Source organism: Anser anser, assembly GCF_964211835.1.
Source record: "Anser anser genome assembly, chromosome: 3".
NCBI classification, from domain to species: Eukaryota; Metazoa; Chordata; class Aves; order Anseriformes; family Anatidae; genus Anser; species Anser anser.
Window position 1 is genome coordinate 72,516,514 of NC_139722.1, and position 22,792 is coordinate 72,539,305.

The 22,792-nt window shown below is 42.5% G+C and overlaps 1 protein-coding gene across 5 annotated transcripts; it reads right to left on the reverse strand.

Moving 5' to 3' along the window:
- Window positions 1-399: 399 nt before the first annotated feature.
- On the reverse strand, window positions 400-19,760 carry STX11 (syntaxin 11). 5 transcript variants are annotated; one of them, XM_083828794.1, is made up of 3 exons: window positions 19,286-19,760; window positions 9,460-9,657; window positions 400-6,360 (listed from the first exon to the last, which is right to left on the reverse strand). In XM_083828794.1, the coding sequence occupies exon 3, from the start codon at window positions 6,353-6,355 to the stop codon at window positions 5,489-5,491; it is 867 nt and encodes a 288-aa protein (XP_083684920.1). In that variant the 5' UTR covers window positions 6,356-6,360; window positions 9,460-9,657; window positions 19,286-19,760; the 3' UTR covers window positions 400-5,488. The 5 variants fall into 5 exon arrangements, with proteins under 5 accessions (XP_083684920.1, XP_083684918.1, XP_083684921.1 ...); XM_083828792.1 differs by lacking the exon at window positions 19,286-19,760 and adding an exon at window positions 18,146-19,053; XM_083828795.1 differs by lacking the exon at window positions 19,286-19,760 and adding an exon at window positions 10,925-11,538.
- Window positions 19,761-22,792: the final 3,032 nt, after the last annotated feature.

Here is a 22,792-nt window from a genome sequence, read left to right on the forward strand (position 1 = left end):
CAGACCAAACAACCCCAGCTCCCTCAGCCGCTCCTCACAGGACTTGTGAGCCAGGCAAACCTGTGTTTCAGGCAAACAATGGCAAACTCCTTCTCCATAGGGACCACATATCTGTACATGGTCCCTGTACGGGATAGGGGTCATGAGCCAAACGTGACCACGTATCTCTATCTTCCGTGGTAGTTTTGCACCCACTTGTAGGCGGCCTCTTTAGGGGGTCTGGGCCCTGAATTTGCAGAACACAGGTGGTGCCCAGCGGCTTCAGCTGGTGGTGTTCAGAGACCACCAGTGAAGCAGGTACACTTGTGAACAAAAATAAAGTAGATTGTTCAATCATAAAGTAACAATAAAAGTAGTTTAATACATAAAATGGATTAAACAAAGGTTAAAACAAAAACAAAAAGTAGATGGTTAACATTTTACATACACGAAGAACAAATGTGAAACACATACCTGTTTTCCTTAATTTTATTCACAATTAATTTTATTCATCAATGAAGGAACAACTCCTTGACTGGCATTTACCATGCTGTATTATTTGCTTGAAATGGGCATCATACCATAGTGTTGTTCTGCATTCAGTATGGTTGTGCATTTCAGGAAACACATTCAGCAAATGTCACCAGTTCGGTTATCTCATTCTCTGCTTTCGTTTTAAATTATTTCTGCGGGGCAAAGTAAAATATTATTTTTTTTTTCCTATGAAGGCTTTGTGAGTGCTCCTCTTTCTTGGTTAACAGGAAAAGGAACTTGATTCTTTTAAAGTGATGTGTCAGGCCACGTTTTGATGACCAGTTATGCTAATGCACACCAAGAAACATCCTCTGCCAGAACAGATTCCTGCCTTGGAGATCAGATGCTCTTCAGAAAGCAGCTGCATTGAAAAAAGTAACTTCTGGACCAGGCCAAGGTCATTTCTTAGCCTCCTGTCAAGGCCATGGCATCTTTGAGCTAACTGTGTAAAACGTGGAGGACTGTGTTGGTGAAGGAAAGTTTCTACTAAGAGAAAGATAGACCAGAGTGTATCCTGTTTCACTTAAGAGAGACTTCAATCAGAGTTAAAAAAAGCTTTCTAACAACAAAAAATGTGATCTAAAATGTGTTATCCAAGGAGGTTGTAGGTTCCAGATCATTAGGAATTTGCAGGAAGAAGTCATTGGACAAACATTGGTAGGGTGCTCCTGTCATTCAGGTCCTGCCACAGTATTGACCAAGTGGCAAAAAAAACCAACACCCTCATAACGTATGCACTGTAGTGGAGGGTATGACAGCAGAACAGTATCCGCTGGCTGTTACTGGCTTCAACTCAGCTATTAGGAAAACACTATATAATATGATAGAAGCATGGAATATGATACATCTGTTACCGTCTTCTTACATATTAGAGAAATAAATACAGTGGCTTTGTGTGAAAATCACGTTACTTCTTAAATAGATTAACCGTAATCACCACATACAATATCTACCAAAAGACACCGTTTCCTGCTTTCATCGTATGTGTGATATTTTCATAGAGATACAAACACAACCGTATGTAGCTCTTTCCTTTTTCAAATCAATTCCAAGTATCTACAATGATTCAAAATCTAGAGAACCTATTTTGTTTTCAGGAAATTGTAAAATACAACTGAGGCCGTGCTTTCATAACTTCTTGATGTAGTTTGGCCTCCTTAGATTACAAAAACAGCAGTTTGGCTTAGCTACTCAGTTCAGCCCCAGGTTTTCTCCTCTAAAGAAAGACATCTGTATCTTAAACTAAGAGCTATACCTTTATTTCCTGAAGTTTCTCCCAAGACACACGCCAGAGAGATGCCTACTCAAGTATGCAGGTATGTCCACAGACCCTCCCATTGAGGTAACAAGGGTTCCACTTCCATTTGTCTAAAAATAAGCCATTTCAAAAGAAAAAGAAAAAAAAAAAAGATAAAAAATCCCATGAGATGAAATGGACACTCATACACATACAAAGGAAGCTCAGTGTTGTATACCATAGATTACACTTTGTAATCGGGTATTTTTTCTATTTATGCAATTCTCTCTTACATTTTAAAGAAGATCAAGGGGAACCTGGCTGTCAGTTCTCCTTTCTCCTCAGAAAGATATGAGATTCACGTTAACTTCTTTTTTCATGAAGCTTCTGCTGGTTTAAGTAGGAAACAAAAACAAAATACCAGCAACCTGAAAAACTGAAGGAGCCCATCTCACCTTTTAACTGTATCCCCATTGAACCCAGCTATAGGGTTTGCCACATCTTGGGAAGGAAAAAAAATATCCATAGAATACACTTGCATCTCCACAGGAGTTGTGGAGATGAGAATGAGAAGGCAGCTTCCCTTAGCAAGCATGAAGTTGTCCATTCCGGGGCTTCTTTTAGCAGCACGTTAGCATAGCATCAGGCTACTTTTATCATCTTCTTCCACTCATCCTGTGTGGCATTATTCTTTGCAACTGTTGTGTAATCTGTGAGGTTTTTTTCACAAGTCTGTTTAACTGTGACTGGGCAAGTTTCACAGACTGGTAAAATTTGCGTTCTTACACAACGATAGAAAAACCCCCATAGTATTAAGCAGTGAACACATGTTTGAAAGGAAGAGAGTAATTTCTTTAGTTACTGGAAGTAGCTTCTTAAGTGCCTGTAACTCACAATGCAACTGAAAAATAGTTTTATGGGTTCCAAGCTAGTATTTCAGTGATTCTCTGCTTCTTCCCCACAGCAATAGCCTGAAGTCACGTCAAGGTCTCTCATTACCTTTTTCCTCATACTTTCACTCTCTTTCCCTGTGCCTCAAATCAGACTAAAGATTTGAAAAGCAACTTTGCATTTCTAATAATGAAACCGTCAAGAGCTCTGCCAGAATATTTTTTTTTCTTGCAGTAGAGAATCACCTTAGAATGTATAAAACTCATTTATCATGGTTTTTTATAGAAAAAAATATTACAAGTCTCAAGACTCAATACGCAACATATTACTGTGGCAACAAATATTCAGAGGACATTCTTTTAGGCAACGATCTCCTTTCACCAACTTAAGAGTTTAGTCCGGTAGCTTTTAAAGTGAACTTTGACAACGTAAGAAACTATTTAGAACCGCTGATTCAATGCACAAACTGCATTTTCAATTTTTATTATTAAATATTTTATTGCCTTTGCAGACACACGTGCAAAAAAGAAAACAAAAAACGGGGTACACATTTTTATCAAAAGCATTGGTAAGTGCTAAGAATATGCAGACAAAATGAAATACATATCTCATTTCTCACGGATTTATATCCACATTCTGACCATGGGAGGTTTGGTATTTCTCTGCTAATACACATACACTCTACTAACACTAATACACTGCCACTGACTTGAATGGCAGTACGTACAGAGTAAATGACTTTTGTCTTCTTACTAGCACCAAAGCAGTAATAATGGTGCCAGCTCAACTTCAACCCTCCTTTCTCCCACTTCCAAGTTTGAATGTTGGGTTCTTTGAGAGGTTCTCAGGCAAGTGTAATACTGATATCATCAGGACATCATTGAATATCAAAATATCTTCTAGTTTAGAAGACCAGTGTTCCTCACGCTTCCATGTTACCACAGACAGGTGCTTCAGCTAAAGATACATTCAGTTTCTGAAAAGTGCTACCTATTTAGCTTGTATTTGTGTGAAAAAGCCTATCTGGGAAAGAAGCACTTCCCACTAGGATATGAAAGCTTGGAAGCTGAATTTATTTTGCTGTTTTGCTTTTTTTTTATATCAATATAAATAGTACGAAATGTTTGGGTGTTGTTTTTTTTTCACATATAAAATTAGTGTGCAAAAGATCAGAAGGAAGAAGTTTTGTTGTGATTGGTGCAGGAAGGTGGCTATGCACATCTTCCAAGTAAAAATCCCAAATACAAAATACTTGAAATGTTTAAATACGTTTGTTAAAATAGGTATAAATACGATCAGAGTAAAAAAAAAAGTCACTAACTTCTGAAAAAATGTCCTGCATTAATTCAAAGGATAGCAATAAATCACAGTGTATCAGGAAGCCACTTAGAAATATCATAGTTGGAAAACTTCCAGAAGTAGGAGCTATAATCGCTCCCCAGACCTTATGAATACATACTTCACTGACAATGCTCAGTGGTTTCCAGGGCGGCAAATTTTCTATTCCCTCCTCGTATGCCAAACCAACTGCAGGCAGACTCTCCTTACACAAAAGGAGAGATTATTTTTAAGCTTGAAAAGAGTACTGAAATGACATTAAAATGTTGTTTCCTTTGAATACACTGAAGAATACACCCAAATTCTATTTTCTTTCCCAGGTGGAGATTTCTAGTAACGGGAGAAGAGCCTTAGTTTTTGTATAACAGTCAAAGTAGATGTTAATAAATTTAATACTACATGTTATATAAAATATATACAAAATTTCCATATTAAAATCAATGCTTATTTAAAGTCTATTGACAGGATAATCCTTCCACTAAAACTGCTTGTGTGTACGTGCAAGCACAGGAGACTCCTTAGACGCTTTCTCTAACCCCAGCTGTTGTTTCCTTGTGGGTGCATTTAAAGAGGGCCACCACATGTATCTCTTCTACTGACTGACCTGTTAATTGGCAGAAAAATGTATTTAAAGACTAAGAGCACAGCAGGTTTGAAATTTAGTTTATCAGTAGCTTAATTCATAAGAGTCAGTGAGATGCATCAGTGTTACAGTGTGGGTGCTCAAAATGGACAAAAGCAATCATTTGCACACAAACTGAGCAAAATACACCTATTACGTTTTAAGGTGCAGCCTTCTTCTGTTAAGCCCAGTAACAGAGGGAAATCACAGAATGGTTTGCGTTGGGAGGGACCTTAAAGACCATCTAATTCCAACCCCCTGCCATGGGCAGGGACATCTCCCACTAGGCCAGGTTGCTCAAAGCCCTATCCAGCCTGGCCTTGAACACTTCCAGGGACAGAAACGAGTTCTGTGTCCTGCTCCTGCTAACACGCTCAGTATTTTGTCACATGAGCAGAGCACAAATCTGTTCAAGTATTTGCAACAAGCAGGCTCCAAACTAGTTAAAATTCAAACCTCCTGATTCTGTGGTGTATTCTGTCACCACAGGCATTAAGTATGCACTGCCTGCAGACCACTTTGAATAATAAGGTTGCTTCTTCAAATTTCTCATCTTCCCCAGGCTAAGTTATTAGCCCATCCTTCATTCCTCTTTCTTGCCTGAAACAAGTATCATTGCACTGAGATCTTCTAAATAGTTGCACCTCTAGTTACAGCAAGAGAATGCATTTCAATTAAAAATAATTAAAAATAGCTTTACCGACATTTCTAGTAGCCCATAAATAGAACTACCTTTAAGCACATTTAGGAACAAGTTACAAAACAAAACAAAACAACTGCACAATAGCCCCCGTGCTTCTACGGGTTGTCATTAAAGATAAATCATTGTAAAGAATATCTGATTTTGAAGACATTCAGGTTGGTCCGTGATAGCTTCAGTAGGATAGTCACCTTCGGCAACACGATATGCAGCAGCAGAGGATTGTTCGTAGAGGGTGTTTTCTTCTGTATTCTAAAGCTTTTTTTACTTGTTCTTTGGCATCTCCTACATAGTCCTCAACATTTTGCATATTTATCTCAATGACGTCAAAGGTGTCTGCCTGTTCTTCTACCAGCAGGGCCACCTGCAGAAAGAGCTCGTGAACCTCCTTAATGCGACTTTCTAACTTCACCAGCTCCTTATGACGTGTCTCTATCTCATTCAAGGCTGAGCGAGCCCCCTTAACATCAGACAAGAGGTTCTCAGAGAAGACATCCCACTTGCCTTGCTCAATCATCTCCTCAATCTGGTTGCCAGAAACGTCTTTGCCCATGATCTCTAGCTGCCGCTGAATTCGAATCTTGCAGTTCTCCCGTTGGTTCATCTCCGTTGCGTTGTATTCAAACATAGCTTCCTGAAAGGCGTGCATGAGGTCCACATAGTGGTTCTTTGCTACCCTGGCAATGACAGACATAATCCCATATTTTGTTATTGCATCTTCGCTGAAATCTCTCATTATTTGGAGTTTCCTGTGGATGCTTTCTCCACGGGCCTTGATGTCTCTGGCAATACCATTAGTATCTCGTTTGATGCTACTGAGACGCCGCATGGAAGTAAGGAAGCGGCTGTTTTGTTTTTTGAGCCGCTTGACATCCTCTTTTAGGAGGTCATTTTCTGTCCGGATGGTCTGTATATCCTTATGAAGAGTTTCCAAGGCATAATCAGTCTCATAAAAGAGAATGTCGCGGGGTGAATTTTCATCCTCCTCACTATCAGAAAACTCGGGGTTGTGTAACCTGGCAAATTCACGCAGCTCGTTTAGCCGGTCTTTCATCCTGCCTGGAAAACAGGAAAAGTAGGAAACAATTTTATAGTAAATAAAAATATTGGTTTGCAAGTTCATAACTAATCATACATTATAGATAACCCAAAATATCAGATTTAAATTTGCTCACAGCATTTTAGGAGTTGATGGATCTCAAACCCAAAACTTTGGTGCTAGAGTACTCTGCTTAGAAACTAAAAAAGTGCAGATCTGAAGACAACAAATCCTGAAGACAAATCCAAAAGAATAGTACGATAAAACAGCAGTCTTTCACCTAGAGAAAAAAAGAAAAAAAAAACCAACTAACTCAAGTAAATGATAGGAAAGCCTTCAGCTACCAGATGGTGTAGAAGCACCAACAACTGAATGCTTCCCCTATCCTTTGCTTGCTAGAGAAATCTCCTCTAGATCTTGACCCTTCATTGCATCAACTACCCCAAATAATCACAGGTCCTCTATCATTCTAAGTTTGCCTTTCCTGGAAGGAGAGCAGAAGCCTCTCAGAAACAGAAACCGTTCGTTTTTGTATGATGGAAACATCTTACAGAAAGAATAAAGGAACATGGTACACATCAGGATCTGTTTTCCATTTTTGTCTCAGACTTAACTGCAACTTCACTAAGACAACTACAGAATTAGTACTCTGTACAGACCAGGTGAGTAACAAGACATAAATCTCCTTTAGGTATGTTGTTTACTTGAAACTTTAGACCTAAAACCTTTGCAGAAAGTAAGATCTGAAAGCTTCAGCAAGAACCCTTTACTAAGCACTACAGCAAGCAGGAAGCTGAAAATTTCCCATCACAAAAGCTGTACAACCTATGACATCATTTAAATGAATAGGAAAGAGAACCAAATTAAAAAGTAACACCAAGCATAACATTTCCAGATCTCTGTTATGTACAAGAATCTTTTTTCTTTTTTTTTTTTTTTTTAATTTCCTCAGGAATTAAAGTACCTTCACAAGCATGTTATCAGCTGTGAACACATCCCTTCTTAGGATCATCAGTTATTCCCAGGTTAAGGGAAGTCCCATGTGAACGTACTCAGGACAATAGGCCTAAATCCAGTGTGAATTAAGATTGCAAGTTTATAACCTATTTCATGGGATTGTTAGATGTGTTAAAGATGTTGGGGAGGAGACTGAGAAAAGATTTCATCACAGACACAACCTCTTTGGCTCATGTTCAGTGGGGGTATGTACTGGTCTTGAGAAGCGTCCTGATTAGCATCATATTTACACTGGTGCAAAGAAGGAGTTTCAACTTAAATCAATTCTTTTCCAAGCAATATAAACCAAGAAAGTCCACCGATATCCTGAGAAATGAGCTTTCATTCAGGAATCCACACATGTAAGAATTGTTTGAATTTAAAGCATAAATTACATAGATGCAACTCAATCATACACAGAAAGCTGTAAGGTTTCAGTGAAAGGTTTTCCACCTCCTCCCTTAGCAATAATAAAATCAAGAATTACACCTCATGCCACAAGACCAAGGTGAAAAATCCCCACCTAAAACGAAAACAAAATTGCGTCGGGCAGCTTTAAAGTCTGAAGTACTTGACTTTAAAATTGTATGGCCAAGTTTACCTACAGGCACTGCAACAAGAATATCTACCCTTCATGTTTGGAAATTTGTTAGCGGACCATATTCTAGCGGAACATATTCATATGATGGAAAGGGAACAAATAAAGAAACATCTCACAGCCTCAGCATTATTTAGATCTCTTCTAATCACTAACCGTTTCTGAGATATTTTTCACCTGAAATGTAGATGTGGTTCTGAAAACGAGCCACGTTGCTAGCCTGACTGCATTCCTGACTCTCACTGGCTTCCCTAGCATTTACGATCCTCCCTGTTTTAGTCTGATCCTTGAACATGCGTTGTGTTCAGCAGTTTATTCTTTTATGTTTAACATCTTCATCTGGAAACAGCAAACAATAGTTTTTATGATCAAACCTTAAAATGATCATCCACAGAAGCAAGATGCCATCGGTGTAATCTAAATCATGTGTGTGCAGGCTTATGTTACCTCTGTGCTTACCATTTCTTGAACTTGAGGAAAACTGAATTTCAAAGAAATTTGATGAAACTTCCTAAAGAAAACTGCACAGAGAGCACTATGACAACTGGCTCAACAATAATTACAAATTATTTTATGTGCTTAACAAAGGCGGTGCACTTCTCTGGAAAAATACCCTAAGAATGGTTAAATCTACAAGGTACTATATTGCATTCTTCCACACTTCAGGCGCCCCTGACTTCCAACAACTTTAATTCAGAGATGCTCTCAAGTATGCATACACTTACATCAGGAACTTGGTACAATATAGTAACTCTTTTTTCTACTCAAAACTGAAGCAAGAGTTCTAGGCCAAGACTGGGGAAAGTTTACATTTAAACACAAAACCACACTGAGTAAGAACTCTTGCATAATAAGCTCATAACTTTATAGGAAAAGGTCTACCCTTCCTTCCCCTACCCTCAAAAGTGCATCTTGTAGTTTGTCTTTCTCACCCACAACTAATATAAGGTATTAGATAAAATAATGTAGGAAGAAAGGGAGAAGCAGAAACATAGTAATTTTCACGCTGTATATTACCAATGTTGTAATAAGTTCATGTGTATACTAATTCTGCAACATCTCTGTAAAAAATTTGCTTTTTTTTATATAACATGGAAGAATAAAAAGTCAAACATTAAAATAAGAGTAAGGAGCTGTCAAATGTAGACTCAGATTGCACAGTAATGTCTCCTACGCACAGGAGGATCATGCAATTAAACACTGTCGTGCATCCCATCACTTCCACCAAGTCTCTGCTTACAATCTGTATGTGCTGAAAAAAAAAGTTGTACAACATAAAATTTAATATCATTCAGTTCACAGTTAGATATCTCATTTACTGTGTTACTACTTTTCATTTCCTCAGTGTTTTCTCCTGTGATATCCCTGGAATGCTCCATAAACTCCTTGGAGTCCTCTGGGGAAGGCAGTCCTAACAGCCCAATCTGCAGACACAGATTTCAGCACAGAGTGATCAAGGACAACACCATCACGCTTGATGAGTTATGATGCCAACTTAAGACACTTGAAGCACAGTTCTCCGTACCTTGTAAATTCAGAAGTCAGCTCCTTCTGACTTCAGTCACTGCTGCGAGTCTCAGGCACTTCGCCGAGTGAGCTCCTGATGTAATCAGCTGGACATCACCGAACGAACTAGAATGGATCTAGGCCACTTGTGAGAAGTTCATCTCCAAAGATACATGCAGCACCACCCACGATCTCTATGATCTGGTAGAATCCAATTCTAAATATGAACAGAGGGATCAAATTAAAATTTCACAAACAATCTTTAGCCTGGGTTTTCCCAGTTTCTCAGTGCTTAGCACTAAAAGCTTACGTTATTTTTGAAACTACATACCAAAACATACGTTACTGGTGGTCAATATTAGGATCCTTTAACTCTGCACGGAGGACCTGTACCAGCCAGGGTAATGACTCTACTGATAAAGTGACCACACTTCTGTCCTAATAAATGGATGCCCCCTCTTCAAGCCTCACTTCAGAGTCCTATACAGAGTCGGGGACTTTTTGATGTCTTCTTTCATTCTCCATGAGTCCTGTCCCTTTTTCTCTGTTTCTAAAGTCCATCACCTAGCCTGCCTCCCACTTAGCCTTCACATTTTCAGGATGCTTTTATCCACATACAGTGCCTGGACAGGTGGAGAACAGGAAGAGGATGACTATATGCATTTTGACATCACACTAGGCCACAAACTCCACAAATGTAAGAGAAGACGTAATCAGTGTATGCCATTATGCCCAATTACTCTTTAGGTTAGCATTTGCAATATTTGGCCAAAGAGATCTGTAAGAGGCAAGAAAATATTTAGGCTTCAGCCTTCTGACAACAGTAAACTCATGTGGGGCATTTGCAAACTGCTGTTTTGAGGGACTCATAATTTGGAAAAATTTTAAGAGATTTTCATAAGGAAAAGAGCCAGCTCGAATACAATGGCACCACGGAAGTCTTTCCCAATTTCAAGTTCCCATTTCAAAAAAAGGGGAACCAGCTCTTCCCGAGAGAGGCCAATAACTTCCAAACATTCCTTTGATAGAGTCAGTGACAGAACTGACATGAAATTGCTGAAACGAACAGAAAACAATAGGAAAGCAGGGGGAACCAGCCATCTGAAAAGCTGCAGCTTAACCCATCAGCATTTAGAAATGCTGACCTCCTTTATCAGATGCCGCTGTTACTCAGTAAAGTTTAATTACATTTACTTACATGTTAATATCACTGTTGTAACTAAAACAGCCATATATTAATACTTAGTACACTGCTATTTGTTAGTGATAGGCTCAGCTCTCTCTCCCGTAATACAGGGCGCTATGCAGCAGTAGAAGCTGAGCCCCCTGACTAGAGAGTTGCTGTGCAACGAAGGGCCTTGGGTCCTGGTGGCCATCCAGTTGAACATGGGTCAGTGATGCGCCCTTGTGGCAAAGGAGGCCAACAGCATGCTGGGCCGGAGTGGCAGAAGTGGTCAAGGGAAGTGGTCCCCCACACCTGACACCTGTATCTGGAGTGCTGTGTCCATGCTGGGCCTCCCCAGCATAAGAGATTTGGGCACAACGGAGTGAGTCCCAAGGAGGCTGCCAAGACGGTCAGAGGTGCCATGTGAGGAGAGGCCAAGAGAGCTGGGACTGTTCAGCTTGGAAAACAGAAAGCTCAAGGGAGCTTGGAAAAAAAAAAAAAAAAAAGAGAGAACAAACTGAGAAGGTTACAACTTCAAAGCCAGGTACCCACCAAGTACAGTCACCTGGGGCTATGTTCAGTATTCGTATCTTCACGTTAGCGTGCTGCTTCTTGGTATGAATCACCACTATGACTAGCTTTCCCATGATGCACGAGAAAGATGCAAGCTATCCTATTAAAGTCAGACAGCAGGACACGAGATTTCAGACAGAAAAGGAAACCCACTCTGAAAGTCAAAAACTGCAACAAGCCCCATTCCACTAGCCCCAGGTACAGACAAAGAGGAGTCCTTAGCTGCTGTAGCACAACATGCCTGACAAAACAAGCTATTTGCAGTAACAGAAATTAGCTGTAAGAGCGTGTTATGCATAGCACTACAAGCACGTATTTCCACTACTGTGCTAACGTTCTGCATCCTGTTATCTAAGTAGAAATAACTAAAGAAAGAATGGAAAGTTATTTCTCTAAAAGCAAATGAGTTGCACACCTATATTTGGCTCAGCTTTAACATTTGTGTATCTGCACCGCTGAGTTTGCAGATGAACAGTGAAATAAACCAGCAGGTTCAGCACAGCATCCATATTTGAATCACGAGCAGCTGGGAAGGAAGCCAATGTGGGTTTTTTCTTTCTACAGCATTCATAAAAGGCAGCAACTAGTTACTAGCAGTTTGTGGGTCAACAAAAGTCTAGTCAGTAATCTTTTCATCCTTGAGTAGGACCTTACAAGATGAAGGTTTTACTTCAGTTGAAGTGGCCTTTTTGAGGAAGAACAGATACTTCAAAACAAGTCATTTAAAAACTATTTCTATTTGCAGTTCTTCTCTCCCTTGGAAGGTAAAAGTCACCATGTGCTCCCCTATAAACCCACGTGGTTCACCTGGTCTGGTGTCCTGCCTCTGAATAACACAGGCTATTGCTTGCATGACACATGACAGACGTGACCCAAGAAACAAGTGGTGAACAATTAGGAAATAATCTGCTTCTAGGCAGAATTACTTCATAGCCAGCTGTGTATCAGCACATTCCAGTGACTTCCCATACATACTGTTTGTGGACTATGCAGTATTGATGGAAATTGGTGGAGTCAAACATACTCAATTACAAGGCAAATAATACACTGCTGCTACGCAGAAATCTGAGTCATTTATAGCAACAAGCGTTAAATGCAGATGAAGCTTTTCTCTTAAGAGCTGCAGTCTCAGATTTAATCGTTTTCTAGTATCTTTCTCTTTTAGAGCAGATTCAACCTTTTTGCCTGGTATTTGTTTTCCTATAATAGATTAGAATATATTAACTTGGAAGATGAACTATTGTTTACAATAGGATTTCCTCTTTACCAAAGAGCTTCTAATTGACTCACAGCAGAATGCTAATCATCCTTCCAGACCAAATTCCCCACGCCCTCAATCACCTCCACCACTGGTAAAAGAGCAGGCTTGAATTTGTCAAATCTCTTCTATTCTTCTTGCTTCTCATCTATAAAAACTTGAGGGAACACCAAAAAAATTGTAATATTGTGATTAGGACACTGTCCTCTGGAGCTGTTTTAAGACCACATCTGTATAGTCTGCTCTGACATTAACGACTATGATAGAGATCAGCATGTCAAAATCTTTTTGTAGCCTCACTGAAAGGAAGTTATTTTCTCTGGATTTTATCGTATTTTGCAACGTCTAAAAGCACACAAAATGCATTCAGGATTGCAAATACATCAGTTAACACAGAACACCAGTTATAGAGCTACAGAGATCCAGCAAGAAGTCACAACTGTATCCGAAGAATATTGGACACAACCACTTCATTGCGTAGTCAAAGTCTGTTTACAGCAGGATATCCCCTCACACTTTCAGTCACACTGTCGAGAAGTGTATGCAATTGCTAATGTCTCAGGGCAGGTTTTTTTCAAAAGCCTGCATGAACCGTCAACTTCTCAGTTTGCACCAGAGCTAGTTATTTCTTACAAGCTGGTACGTTCAAAGAAACAGGCAGAGCTCCATCTTCTGCAGACCATGCAGTGTCTGAAGCTCCATGTCTCCCTTGTTTCCTTTCATACCATAAAGGCTAGTTAGAAAGGCTTAGGGGAATAAAAAAATAGCATTCAAATAGTTTGTTGCCTCTAACTCAAAGTAGTGAGGCAATAATAGCTTGACTGATAGCTTTAGAGGTTCTTTGACTTAGCCAGGTTTCTTCAACAGTATTCAATCTCTTCAATGTAAAGTAACTCTCAATTTTTGCACCAGAGCATATTACAAATTCAAGGACGAAGCATGCATCCCATATTTCCCAGACATATTCAGCAATATTAACTCTCTTGTTATTTTCCATAGACTGGTTATCAGGTTTTCCAGACACCAGCAACAAAAGTAGGAGAAGCAGCTGGCATACATTAAATGCACACGTTATATGGATATAATTTTTCAGATATTTATGAAGAGACTGGCAAAAAAAAATGAAGTTTTGCCTAGTTACTACACAGTTTACATGCTAAATAAATGTTATTCTTGCACTAGAGAGGACGGTCTGTTGTATACATGTCGGCTGCTACTATCTATTGGGCTGTCTACATTTTCACTGGGGAGCTGTGGATCACCACTGACAAATTTTCCGTCCTGGACAGACATAAGATGGATTCTCAGTAGCTTCTCTAGACACGTTTCTGGCAAGTGCCACTGCTGTGCAATTATAACTAGATTTATTTTTGTCTCTGCAGACCTGTACCAGGGCTATAGACAAAAAAGTGTCTTGATCGTCACTACATGGCCCATTAAAAAATGGCTAGTCTTCACATGCCTCGTTTGAAAACCAAAATTGCTAGCTCCCTCTAACAATCATCATGCTTCTACATACAAATGGAATAAGGATAGGGAATTCTAATGTGCACCCCAAATTTAGCCACTTCTTTTTCCTAAGGAAGCTAGAAACCACACAGTTAGCAACTTCAGGTTTTGAAAAGCTGATAAATTGCTGGAAACTTGGAGTCCTGTGAGCTGACTCTGATGGACCTGAATGTGCCCAGCTTTCTGAAAACGGAGTGCCATTAAAAAGAGCAGATACACGTCATGGGAATGCATTTTATCACAGGAGGAGAAAAATAAAAATAAAAAAAAAACATTACTACTCTCCTTCAAATACTTCTCACACAGTGTATTGCAGGTTAACTACTGCAGCATGTCCTTTCCTCCCGAGACAGGCAAAGCTGAAGTCTTCAGTCAAAACGGACCTGGACAGAGATGGGGGAGCTTGAACTGTACCACCTCAGGCCTTGCAAATAGTAACACAGAAACATGCCACCGACGTAAGCTGTGAGCCAGCCATCCATGCGTTTCTTGGCGATTACTGCAGCTCAGCACCAGGTGAGTCACGGCGCGACGACACCGGGCGCGGCGCTGTCACGGCGGCGCTGTCACGGCGGCGCTGTGAGTGGGCTGGGGCTCTGACGAGTCACCTCAGCTCTGACACAGGTTGGCTCAGCGAACAGACAGGTACCGACCACGGTTATGTAACTGCCCTCTTGCTACTACCAAACGGCATTTAGAGGCTATTAAGGCATTATGTTGGCATCTGCGTAGATGTATGAGGTTGCATGTGATCATCAGTCAGAGGCAAAATGTTCTACAGGCATTTTTAAATTAGCACAACAACATTATTATTTTTTTGAATACGCATATGTTTACCACTTACAGTACAGTGTTACAATCTGGGATCAAGTATTCTTCTCTAAAAAAAATCCCTTTACAGTTAAGCATAGGGTGCTTTATTGGTATTAGTTCACGTGGGCCTGTACACGAGGCTCAGTTCTGCGTCCTACTGCTAAATGTACCCAACCGTAACTGGAGCAAAAGAGGTTCGGTCCAGAAGTGTCCCTCACAGACACGGGTACACACGCACAGCCTTAGCCCCAGGGCACGCTGGGCGCTGGCAGGCATTACAGCAATTACTCCACACTCCGTAGCAGCCCACGGGTGTTCACAGGCCTGCTCAAAGTAGCAGTGCCACTGAGATGAGATACGGATGTAATTAGCCATGTATTGCCAGCAGTTCTTGGGTGATCGATCCCTGACTGGGCATACCCAAAGCTCAAGCAGGCTTTAATCTCGTATTCAAAAATAAGTGGTTTGTCACTAACACAAATATGGCACAAATGAAAGATCGAGCAGAAAAAGTGGAAGTAGTCTCTACTTTCTCGGCTTTTGTCAACATGTATTTGTCCAGAACCATCTTAAACCACATCAGTTAGACTTGCTTCTCTGTTGGGTTAACTGGCTTAGCAGATAGAGCGAGAGCACATGATAAGCCTTACAAAGTCAAGAAACGTGACACCACCCCTCCGTGATAAACTGCAGAAATACGGTCTAGAGGAGAAGCACACCACACTGCGTGTGGTAGGCTAGATGAGATAGCGAGCCACTTGACACAATCAGCAAAAGCTATCAAAACAGATGAAGAAGCTGAACTGTGCTGCTGGCTTCACGTGGAGCCCCCCTGTGCCACGGGGGGGTCCCAGAGGGGGCAGGAGCAGCAGGGCTGCCCCTCAGCAATGCTCCTGCTGGCCAGGGACAGCTCATGGAGGGGGACACGGCCTGGGGGGCAGCCCCAGGTGCACACATCACCAGAAGCGGCCCTTCTGCAAAACCACGTAGCAGTGGTGATCCAGCATTTGGTGCTGAGTTGGGTTTATTGGATTAAATTGACGTTGCCTCAGTAATTTCTGCACCGTGTTCTGTCATCCCCGCACTACATGGATGACTGAGGAGTCAAAGAAATTGATGGGCCAGATAGAAGATAACAGAGGGTGTATCTGAACATCTGGACAAGCACCTTCATATTTGATACAGCATATATCTTCTGTCATAACTGGTTTTGAATATGCCAACACTATGATGGCTTTCTGTCAGGCTAGCAGGTTATCCATATTCTCAATTAGCAGTTTGGATAATAGAACTTAACGTGAGCCTTTACAGTCTCCAGATGACCCTGAACCAAGGCCAGGCTGGATGGGGCTTTGAGCAACCTGATCTAGTGGGTTGCATCCCTGCCCATGGCAGAGGGTGGAACTGGGTGGTCCTCAAGGTCCCTTCCAGCCCAACCAATCTACGATTCTGTGAGCTGGGAGAAAGTGGAAGCAAGTGTTTGGTGGTGGAGGGAAGGAGACATAACTGGGACTTAAGATCATCATGTCAAGTAAGAGAAGCACTACCATAACTAAAAGGAAATTCAAGGTGTAGCACATTTAGAAGTAATCATTTGCACTGATACAAAGCAGGGAATACCCATGTTGGTAGCAGGAAAGCATCAGTGGCGTCATAGCAGATTGCAAGCTAAGAAGCAAGTTCACGATATAATGCCTTCGTAAAAAAAAATAAAAAAATACATCGCTTATGTGAGAGATGGCATGGGAAGCACTCATTTAACCCTGCTTAGCATAGATAAGGCCTCAGTTGGAATACCACATCCAGCACTCGTTACCAGACTAGGAAAACTACAGAATACAGGATAGTGACTCCAAAAGGTTTAGAAAATCTAGCTCCGGAGGAAGAGGAGAAGGATGTAAGCTTGTTCCTTGCAGAATACAAGGGAGAGAGACTCTGCACTCTAATGTATAAAAGGAGTTTATGAAAAGAAATCATTATTTGTGTTTCCGATGTCAACAAAGGAAACGATGTCAACAAAAGTCATCCGTTTGATTCACACATGAGATTTACATTGAACTAGCTAAGACTGCCTGAAAATTGGATCAGTTCTCCACAGGAACACCATGGAGCCCTCTTCCTCAGAGGACACCAACCGGCTACAGAAACCTTTTGCAGGTCTGGCTCATATGCACTGCTCCAGTGCCCCAGAATGGGTTAGGTCATGTCTTAAAATCGCTCCATGGCCTTACATTTCCACGATCTGTCCAGCTCCCTCTCACCCCCAGTCCTGCTGTGTGCCCATGCCAGGGAACAGTCCTGGTGAAACCTTTCTCCCAGCAGATCTCTCCTCTCTCCATTATTGCAACAAGCATTTCTCCTTTTGGAGCAGGTTACGGTAAGTGCTAAATTAGCATGGCTTTTTTTCTCACAGAAGGCTCTCTCCCACTTCTCTCTCCAAAAATAGCGTGCGTAATGCAATGCAGGTGACACGAGCCAAACCCCACGCCACCTGAAATCTTCAAGACCGCAATACACTACGCAGTGGGGCTCCACAACACCCTGGTTATCTGCAGTGCCCAGATCACATCATCCCCATCTTAATGTGTCAAGAGATCTTCTGTATCATGCTTATTTTCTCGATAAGGATCTCTTAGGACAACAGAGGTTAACTCCTAGTTTTAGCCCCAGCCAAAACACCGGGCGCGTTTGTCATATGAGTTAGCATGCAATTTCGGTTTCAGAGCAGTGGTCATACAGCGCAGTCAGCGAGGTGAGAAAAAAGTCTTCAGAAGTGTTGGGCATCTGAAGCGTGCTTTCTTACGGAAGAGCTTTACCCCGTTTGTCTGCTTGGCCTGTTAGACTTTTTGTCTGTTATTTGACTAGAGAAGAGTTACGGTCATCTCATAGCCTCACCACTTCTACAGGAAACTATTTAAATAGCAAGTAACACTACTGACAGGAAGGCAGCATCCTTCAAATTCTCATCGTAAAGACCCATATATTTCCATTTTCATCCCTGACAGCTTAGAAGGAGTCGGCTCCAAAAATACCCCCTCCAGAACAGGAACCAGAAATGTCCGTTTCAGGCCAGCGCTACCCTGCTAGTCATTTCCTCTGCTGGCACCACGCAGCCACACACGCAGCCACCTCAACCGTGCCCTCTACGGCAGGCAAGGAAATGGGTGCTAATTAATAGGAAGCAATCAAGGCACGCTAACTGCGGCACCTGCTCACCAATCCCTTGGCCCTTTGCCCCCCTGTGGGACACCCCAGCTCCCCCAAACCGTCCAGAGCACACCCCCAGACCTCGCCATGCCCTGTGCCCGGGGTCCCACCTCCCCTCCGCCCGAAGGCAGCGAGGAAGGCTCCCCTCGCCCTCCCTCCCTCCCGCCCCCCGGCACTCACCGCCCGCCGCGCTCCCCGAGCTCCCCGCGCCGTCGGAGCGGCCGCGCCGTCGAGCCGAGCGCTAGTCCCGGCGGGGCGCCCCGCCCCCGCGGCTCGCCTCGCCCGCCCATTGGCTGAGGGAGGGGGGCGATTTGCATAGCCCCGCCCCTCCCCTGCCGTCGAGGGGCGGCTGGACGGGAGGGGCCCCCTTCCTCCTCCTCCTCCTCCTCCTCCTCCTCCTCCTCCTCCTGCCCCCCGGCCCCACGCCGCCCCTCGGGGCGGTGCTGGGCTCGCAGCGCTTGCTGAGGCGGGGGAAAGCCCGCCCCGCCGGTGCTGGGAAGTGTGGGTGGGCTGAGGTTGCCCTTTCCCTGCCGCCCGCCCCGCGGACGCCGCCTGCCCTTTCCTGCCCGACGGGGCGCCCGGGTCCCTTTTTAGCCCGTTTTTGGGGTGGTGACTTGATCTCTGATGACTTTGGCCGTTCCTGAAAGCACACAGCAGAAACAAACAAAAAAATACCCCTTGTCGTCCTTCTAATTAAAGCAAACATAAAAAAAACCTCTAGCAACACAATTATCCAAACACACTAATAACAGAATGATAAGCTACGCAATTAGTTATAAGGGTGGTTCACATCTTGCTGTGACCTAAGTCTGAAGTTCGTGTTTTGAAAATACATGTGAAAGACCCATTTATTTCTGTGCATTTTTTTTCTACCTGTCACCACAAAACCTGGAGTAATTTATAACTGGAAATTCTAAAACACAGAAACTCCTTTTTTGCTGCGGCTCAGTGTAAGATACCAAAAGGCTAAAAGAGCATCATGTCTCAAAGACTTGGCAGAGAAAGGGTACTACAGCAATAACAAGATGACAGGGTCAAAAAAGGGGGTCCTGTGGAGGTGACAGCACTTTCTGGGGACTCCTCCCTTATTTTGGATAACCCTCGGACATTGTGGCGTAAGTGGTTCTGGCAGCAGGGGGAGGAGAGGCATTACAAACCCACACAAACACTCCTCTAAAGAAGATTGGGGGACACAGGCTCGAAGTAATCAGCACGGGAAGCGAGAGCTGGAGGTGGGGACCAGCAGTAATTAGTACACTAGCAAGAGCTGGAGACTAACACATAAATAGTGAAACTCAGAGGGGCCATGTGAGCACCCACCACCGCTGCAGACACACCAAGAACCAGACCAGAGATGTCGCTGGAGCCCAGGGTGGTGATCCAGGTCTTTCCTCTGCTTCTACCTTTCTATCTTACTCTCTGCCTTCATGGTACGCTACAGGCCGTTCAACCCTCTGTAACAAGGTTCACCTGGCTCCTGTTACAAACAACAAGGTTTGATCAGTTTCTGCCAGAATAGCTTCTGCCATCAATAGAACTTTAAAATCAGTCATTTGGTGTTATGTCACCTTAATTTAGCCCAAGGGTACTTTGAACACCAGTGCCTCTGGGTGGGTGGTCCAGGATGGCCTTCTCTGGACCCCACACCCAGTAGTAACTGGAAGAGCATCTGTGCTTTCCAGAGCAATCCTGGTTAAAATAAGGCTCCAAAACTTGTCTTACACTCCATCAGTAAAGTCCTGGCATGCCAAGAGAAAGTTCGGTCATGACACAGCCTGTTGCAAGGACACATAAAGCTTCCTCACTCCTTATCCTCCATGCCACTATTATTTCATGAAAAAAAAAAAAAAAACTTCAGTAGAAGGTATATACTTGAGGTTTTATGTTTAACAGTCAGTTAAAAAATGTATCTGACAGTGGCTTCTTCTACTTGAGGGAAAAGGCAAAAAATCCAAGACTATACTCCATGGTTGTTTCCACGTGGAGTCTTTGCTGGAATTTTTCTCCTAGGCCTCGGTCCTGGAGCTGCATGGAGGCAGGTGGGTCCCATCAGCCCTCTGAAGCTAAAGGCAATGAGTTGTTAGTGGTTTTTCTCTTCTTTTCCCAGCTGCTGCTTTGAGGGATCAGAGGCAGCCTTCCAGCCGCATAGGCCGGGTTCCTCCTCTTTGCCACTGGACTGCAGAAAGCAGATGGGACTTTTAACGTTGTGGAGCTGAAAATAAAGCTGCCTGTCCCTGTAACTGCATGGGTGATCAAGGATAGAGTCTGCTTTGCATGTCGCAGAACAGCCATGACAAATCAGGCTGCTGGTGATCCAGGAAAAGCAAAGCGATCGGTGCAGTGACTGTTAGGCCTCCGATCTGATCAGGAACAAACTGCTCATACAGAAACAGCTGCTATCTGCCATGCCATTTGTGAGGAGGGTACGGAAGACCAAATAGATGGGCAGCAAGTCTCCTCTGCTTTGGGAGAGGCTTTAGTTACGTTTTCAGCAGCTGAGTAGTGGCAAGGTAGCATTATGTTAAATTATTAGCCGTCTGAGGAGGGAAATGGAGAGTGAGAGGACTTTATTGCTTCTGTGAATTCTGTCACTTTGCTTAGTCAAGGTTAAGGAAGGTTATAAAACTTCAGAGATAGCTAGCTAATTAAGCTATGTGGATAAGTAGCTAAGAAATCACCATTGACAAACATACAAACCTACAAAGGTAACAAAGCAATTTTTTCCACTTCTTACTATCTCTCATTATATAAGAGGCTTTTAGTGAAAAATTGTCATTTACCAGTGAAAGGAAACACCTTGTTTACACAGATAATGACAGAATTAATAAATATAGGGATCACTGATACCCATCAGTTCTTAAACAGGGAGGTTGGGCAACACAATAGACTATATATCTGGAGACAAGAAGCCTCCCTTTTAATGTTTCTTTCTCTGAAGAGCTTTTTTGCCTTAAAGACTTCTAATGCTGGCCTAGGTCTTGAGCGATGGCCTCCAGATCCCAAGATATTAGGATTTAGTTTAAGTAGATGCAGGTTGCTCACCGTTACCACTTCCCGCCATCTCAGGGCATCTGGGAGTTCTAGGGATCTCAGTTTTGAGGAAGAGCAGTTTTGCCAGACAAGTTATATTTCCACGTCCAATTCCACTTACTAATCTACTATATAGAAATACCCATATGTTTGTCTTGAGTTTACCCGGGCATAGTTTCCACCCATAACACCTGTTCTCATTTTCTACAGTGTTGTCAATTAATAATGGATACTTGTGAAACTCTTTTAGCAGAAAATAGAGCAAATTGGTGCCAGTCCAGTTCTGCAACACAGAGCCAGTTCTCAGATACCTAAAATTTACGTATGCTTTCCTGGATGAGCCAAATAAGCCTCTTTTAAGCTAGAATACGGTCTCATGTAATCTAGCACACATTAATTCAATTACTGTTTCACGGTTCATGGACAAATAGCTTGATAATAATATCAATTTTTTTCTTTTTTTAACCTCATGGATCACTAAGCAGTCCTGAGATTAAATGAGTTATCAGTTTCCAGGATGAGTGGAGGAAGACTGAAAGAATGATGCAAGGAAATCCCTTCATTGTATTCGTTTACTAGGGAGTCTTCAGCTGCAGCACTTCCACTTTGTGTAAGGCCCCTCAATCTGTCCTCCACTGAGCCTTTCGCATTTCCTCGTAGCCTCTGGTAAAAGCTAATGACATTACAGAAGAGCTTCTTCACTAAGTGTCAATAATGTAAAGAGATCCTGCTTGCTTGCATGAGGAATAGGCTGCTGACAAGAATTCAGAAGCTCAGGGTTTCCACTGCTAGCTAAATCCAGCTTAATTCTTTGCTGAAGCCCATGGAGTTATTTGGATTTGCAAGGGATAACACAGGTTGGTATTGAGCCCTGTAGCTGTTTTGCTTTTTGCCTTCCTTTTTTCTCCTTCACTGGGAATTAAGAAGAATGTTGGAAAAGGAGGGACTGCTGAAAGCTGTGCAGACAGAAGTGCTCCGGAGTCAGAGGATGCCCCATGACAGGGCTGTCTCTCTGGGTTATTTAGGAAAGGATTTAACATTCTTCTCCAATTATGCCTGAGAGGCATGTGGAGCCAGCCCTGGGCTTAATGCCCCTGAATTCCTTGTGAACCACAGCTTGGCACTCATGCATGGCTTTGAAGGTTCATTACACATACATGAGTACTTAAAGAGCTGCAAATCTAGTTAAGATTGTATTAAATGCCAAATTGGATGGAAAGGAAATAGCCTTGGGTCTTCTGTTGACTCAGGAGGTGACGGCAGGTGCCAGCATGTTTTACTGAGGTAGTAATTGATAAATGAGTAAATTTGAAATATTTTCACGTGGTGGACATAAACAAGAATAGTTAAGTGAAGCCAATGGAACAATGCTGATTTCCATAAGCTGAAGGCTTGGTTTGTTATCAAGTAAACCACGGGATTTTTATGCTGCTGCCACAGCTTTTGAATGCAAGAGTATGGTCTGTATGTACTCAACTTGGCAAGGATACTGTCAGATCCGTTGGCCTAACGAGAAGTATTTCCTAACCCTATTTCTGTGCTTCAGTAAAGATGTATTCTGACACCTGTTACCAGACAGGAGTGTATCTGTTCTGCGTGTTTACGTGCCCGTAGATTAACAGCAGCTGGCTTCAGCAGCACAGGGAGCGCTTGGTGACTTGGTGGAACAGAGAGAAGGAAATCTTTATGACAGACACAATGGTTCGAAAAGCCTGGGCAGGAAGGCAGGTAAGGTAGCAGGAGCTCAGATTAGGGTATAGTCCCAGTAACTGCAGGTTCTAGGACAAGCTCATATCA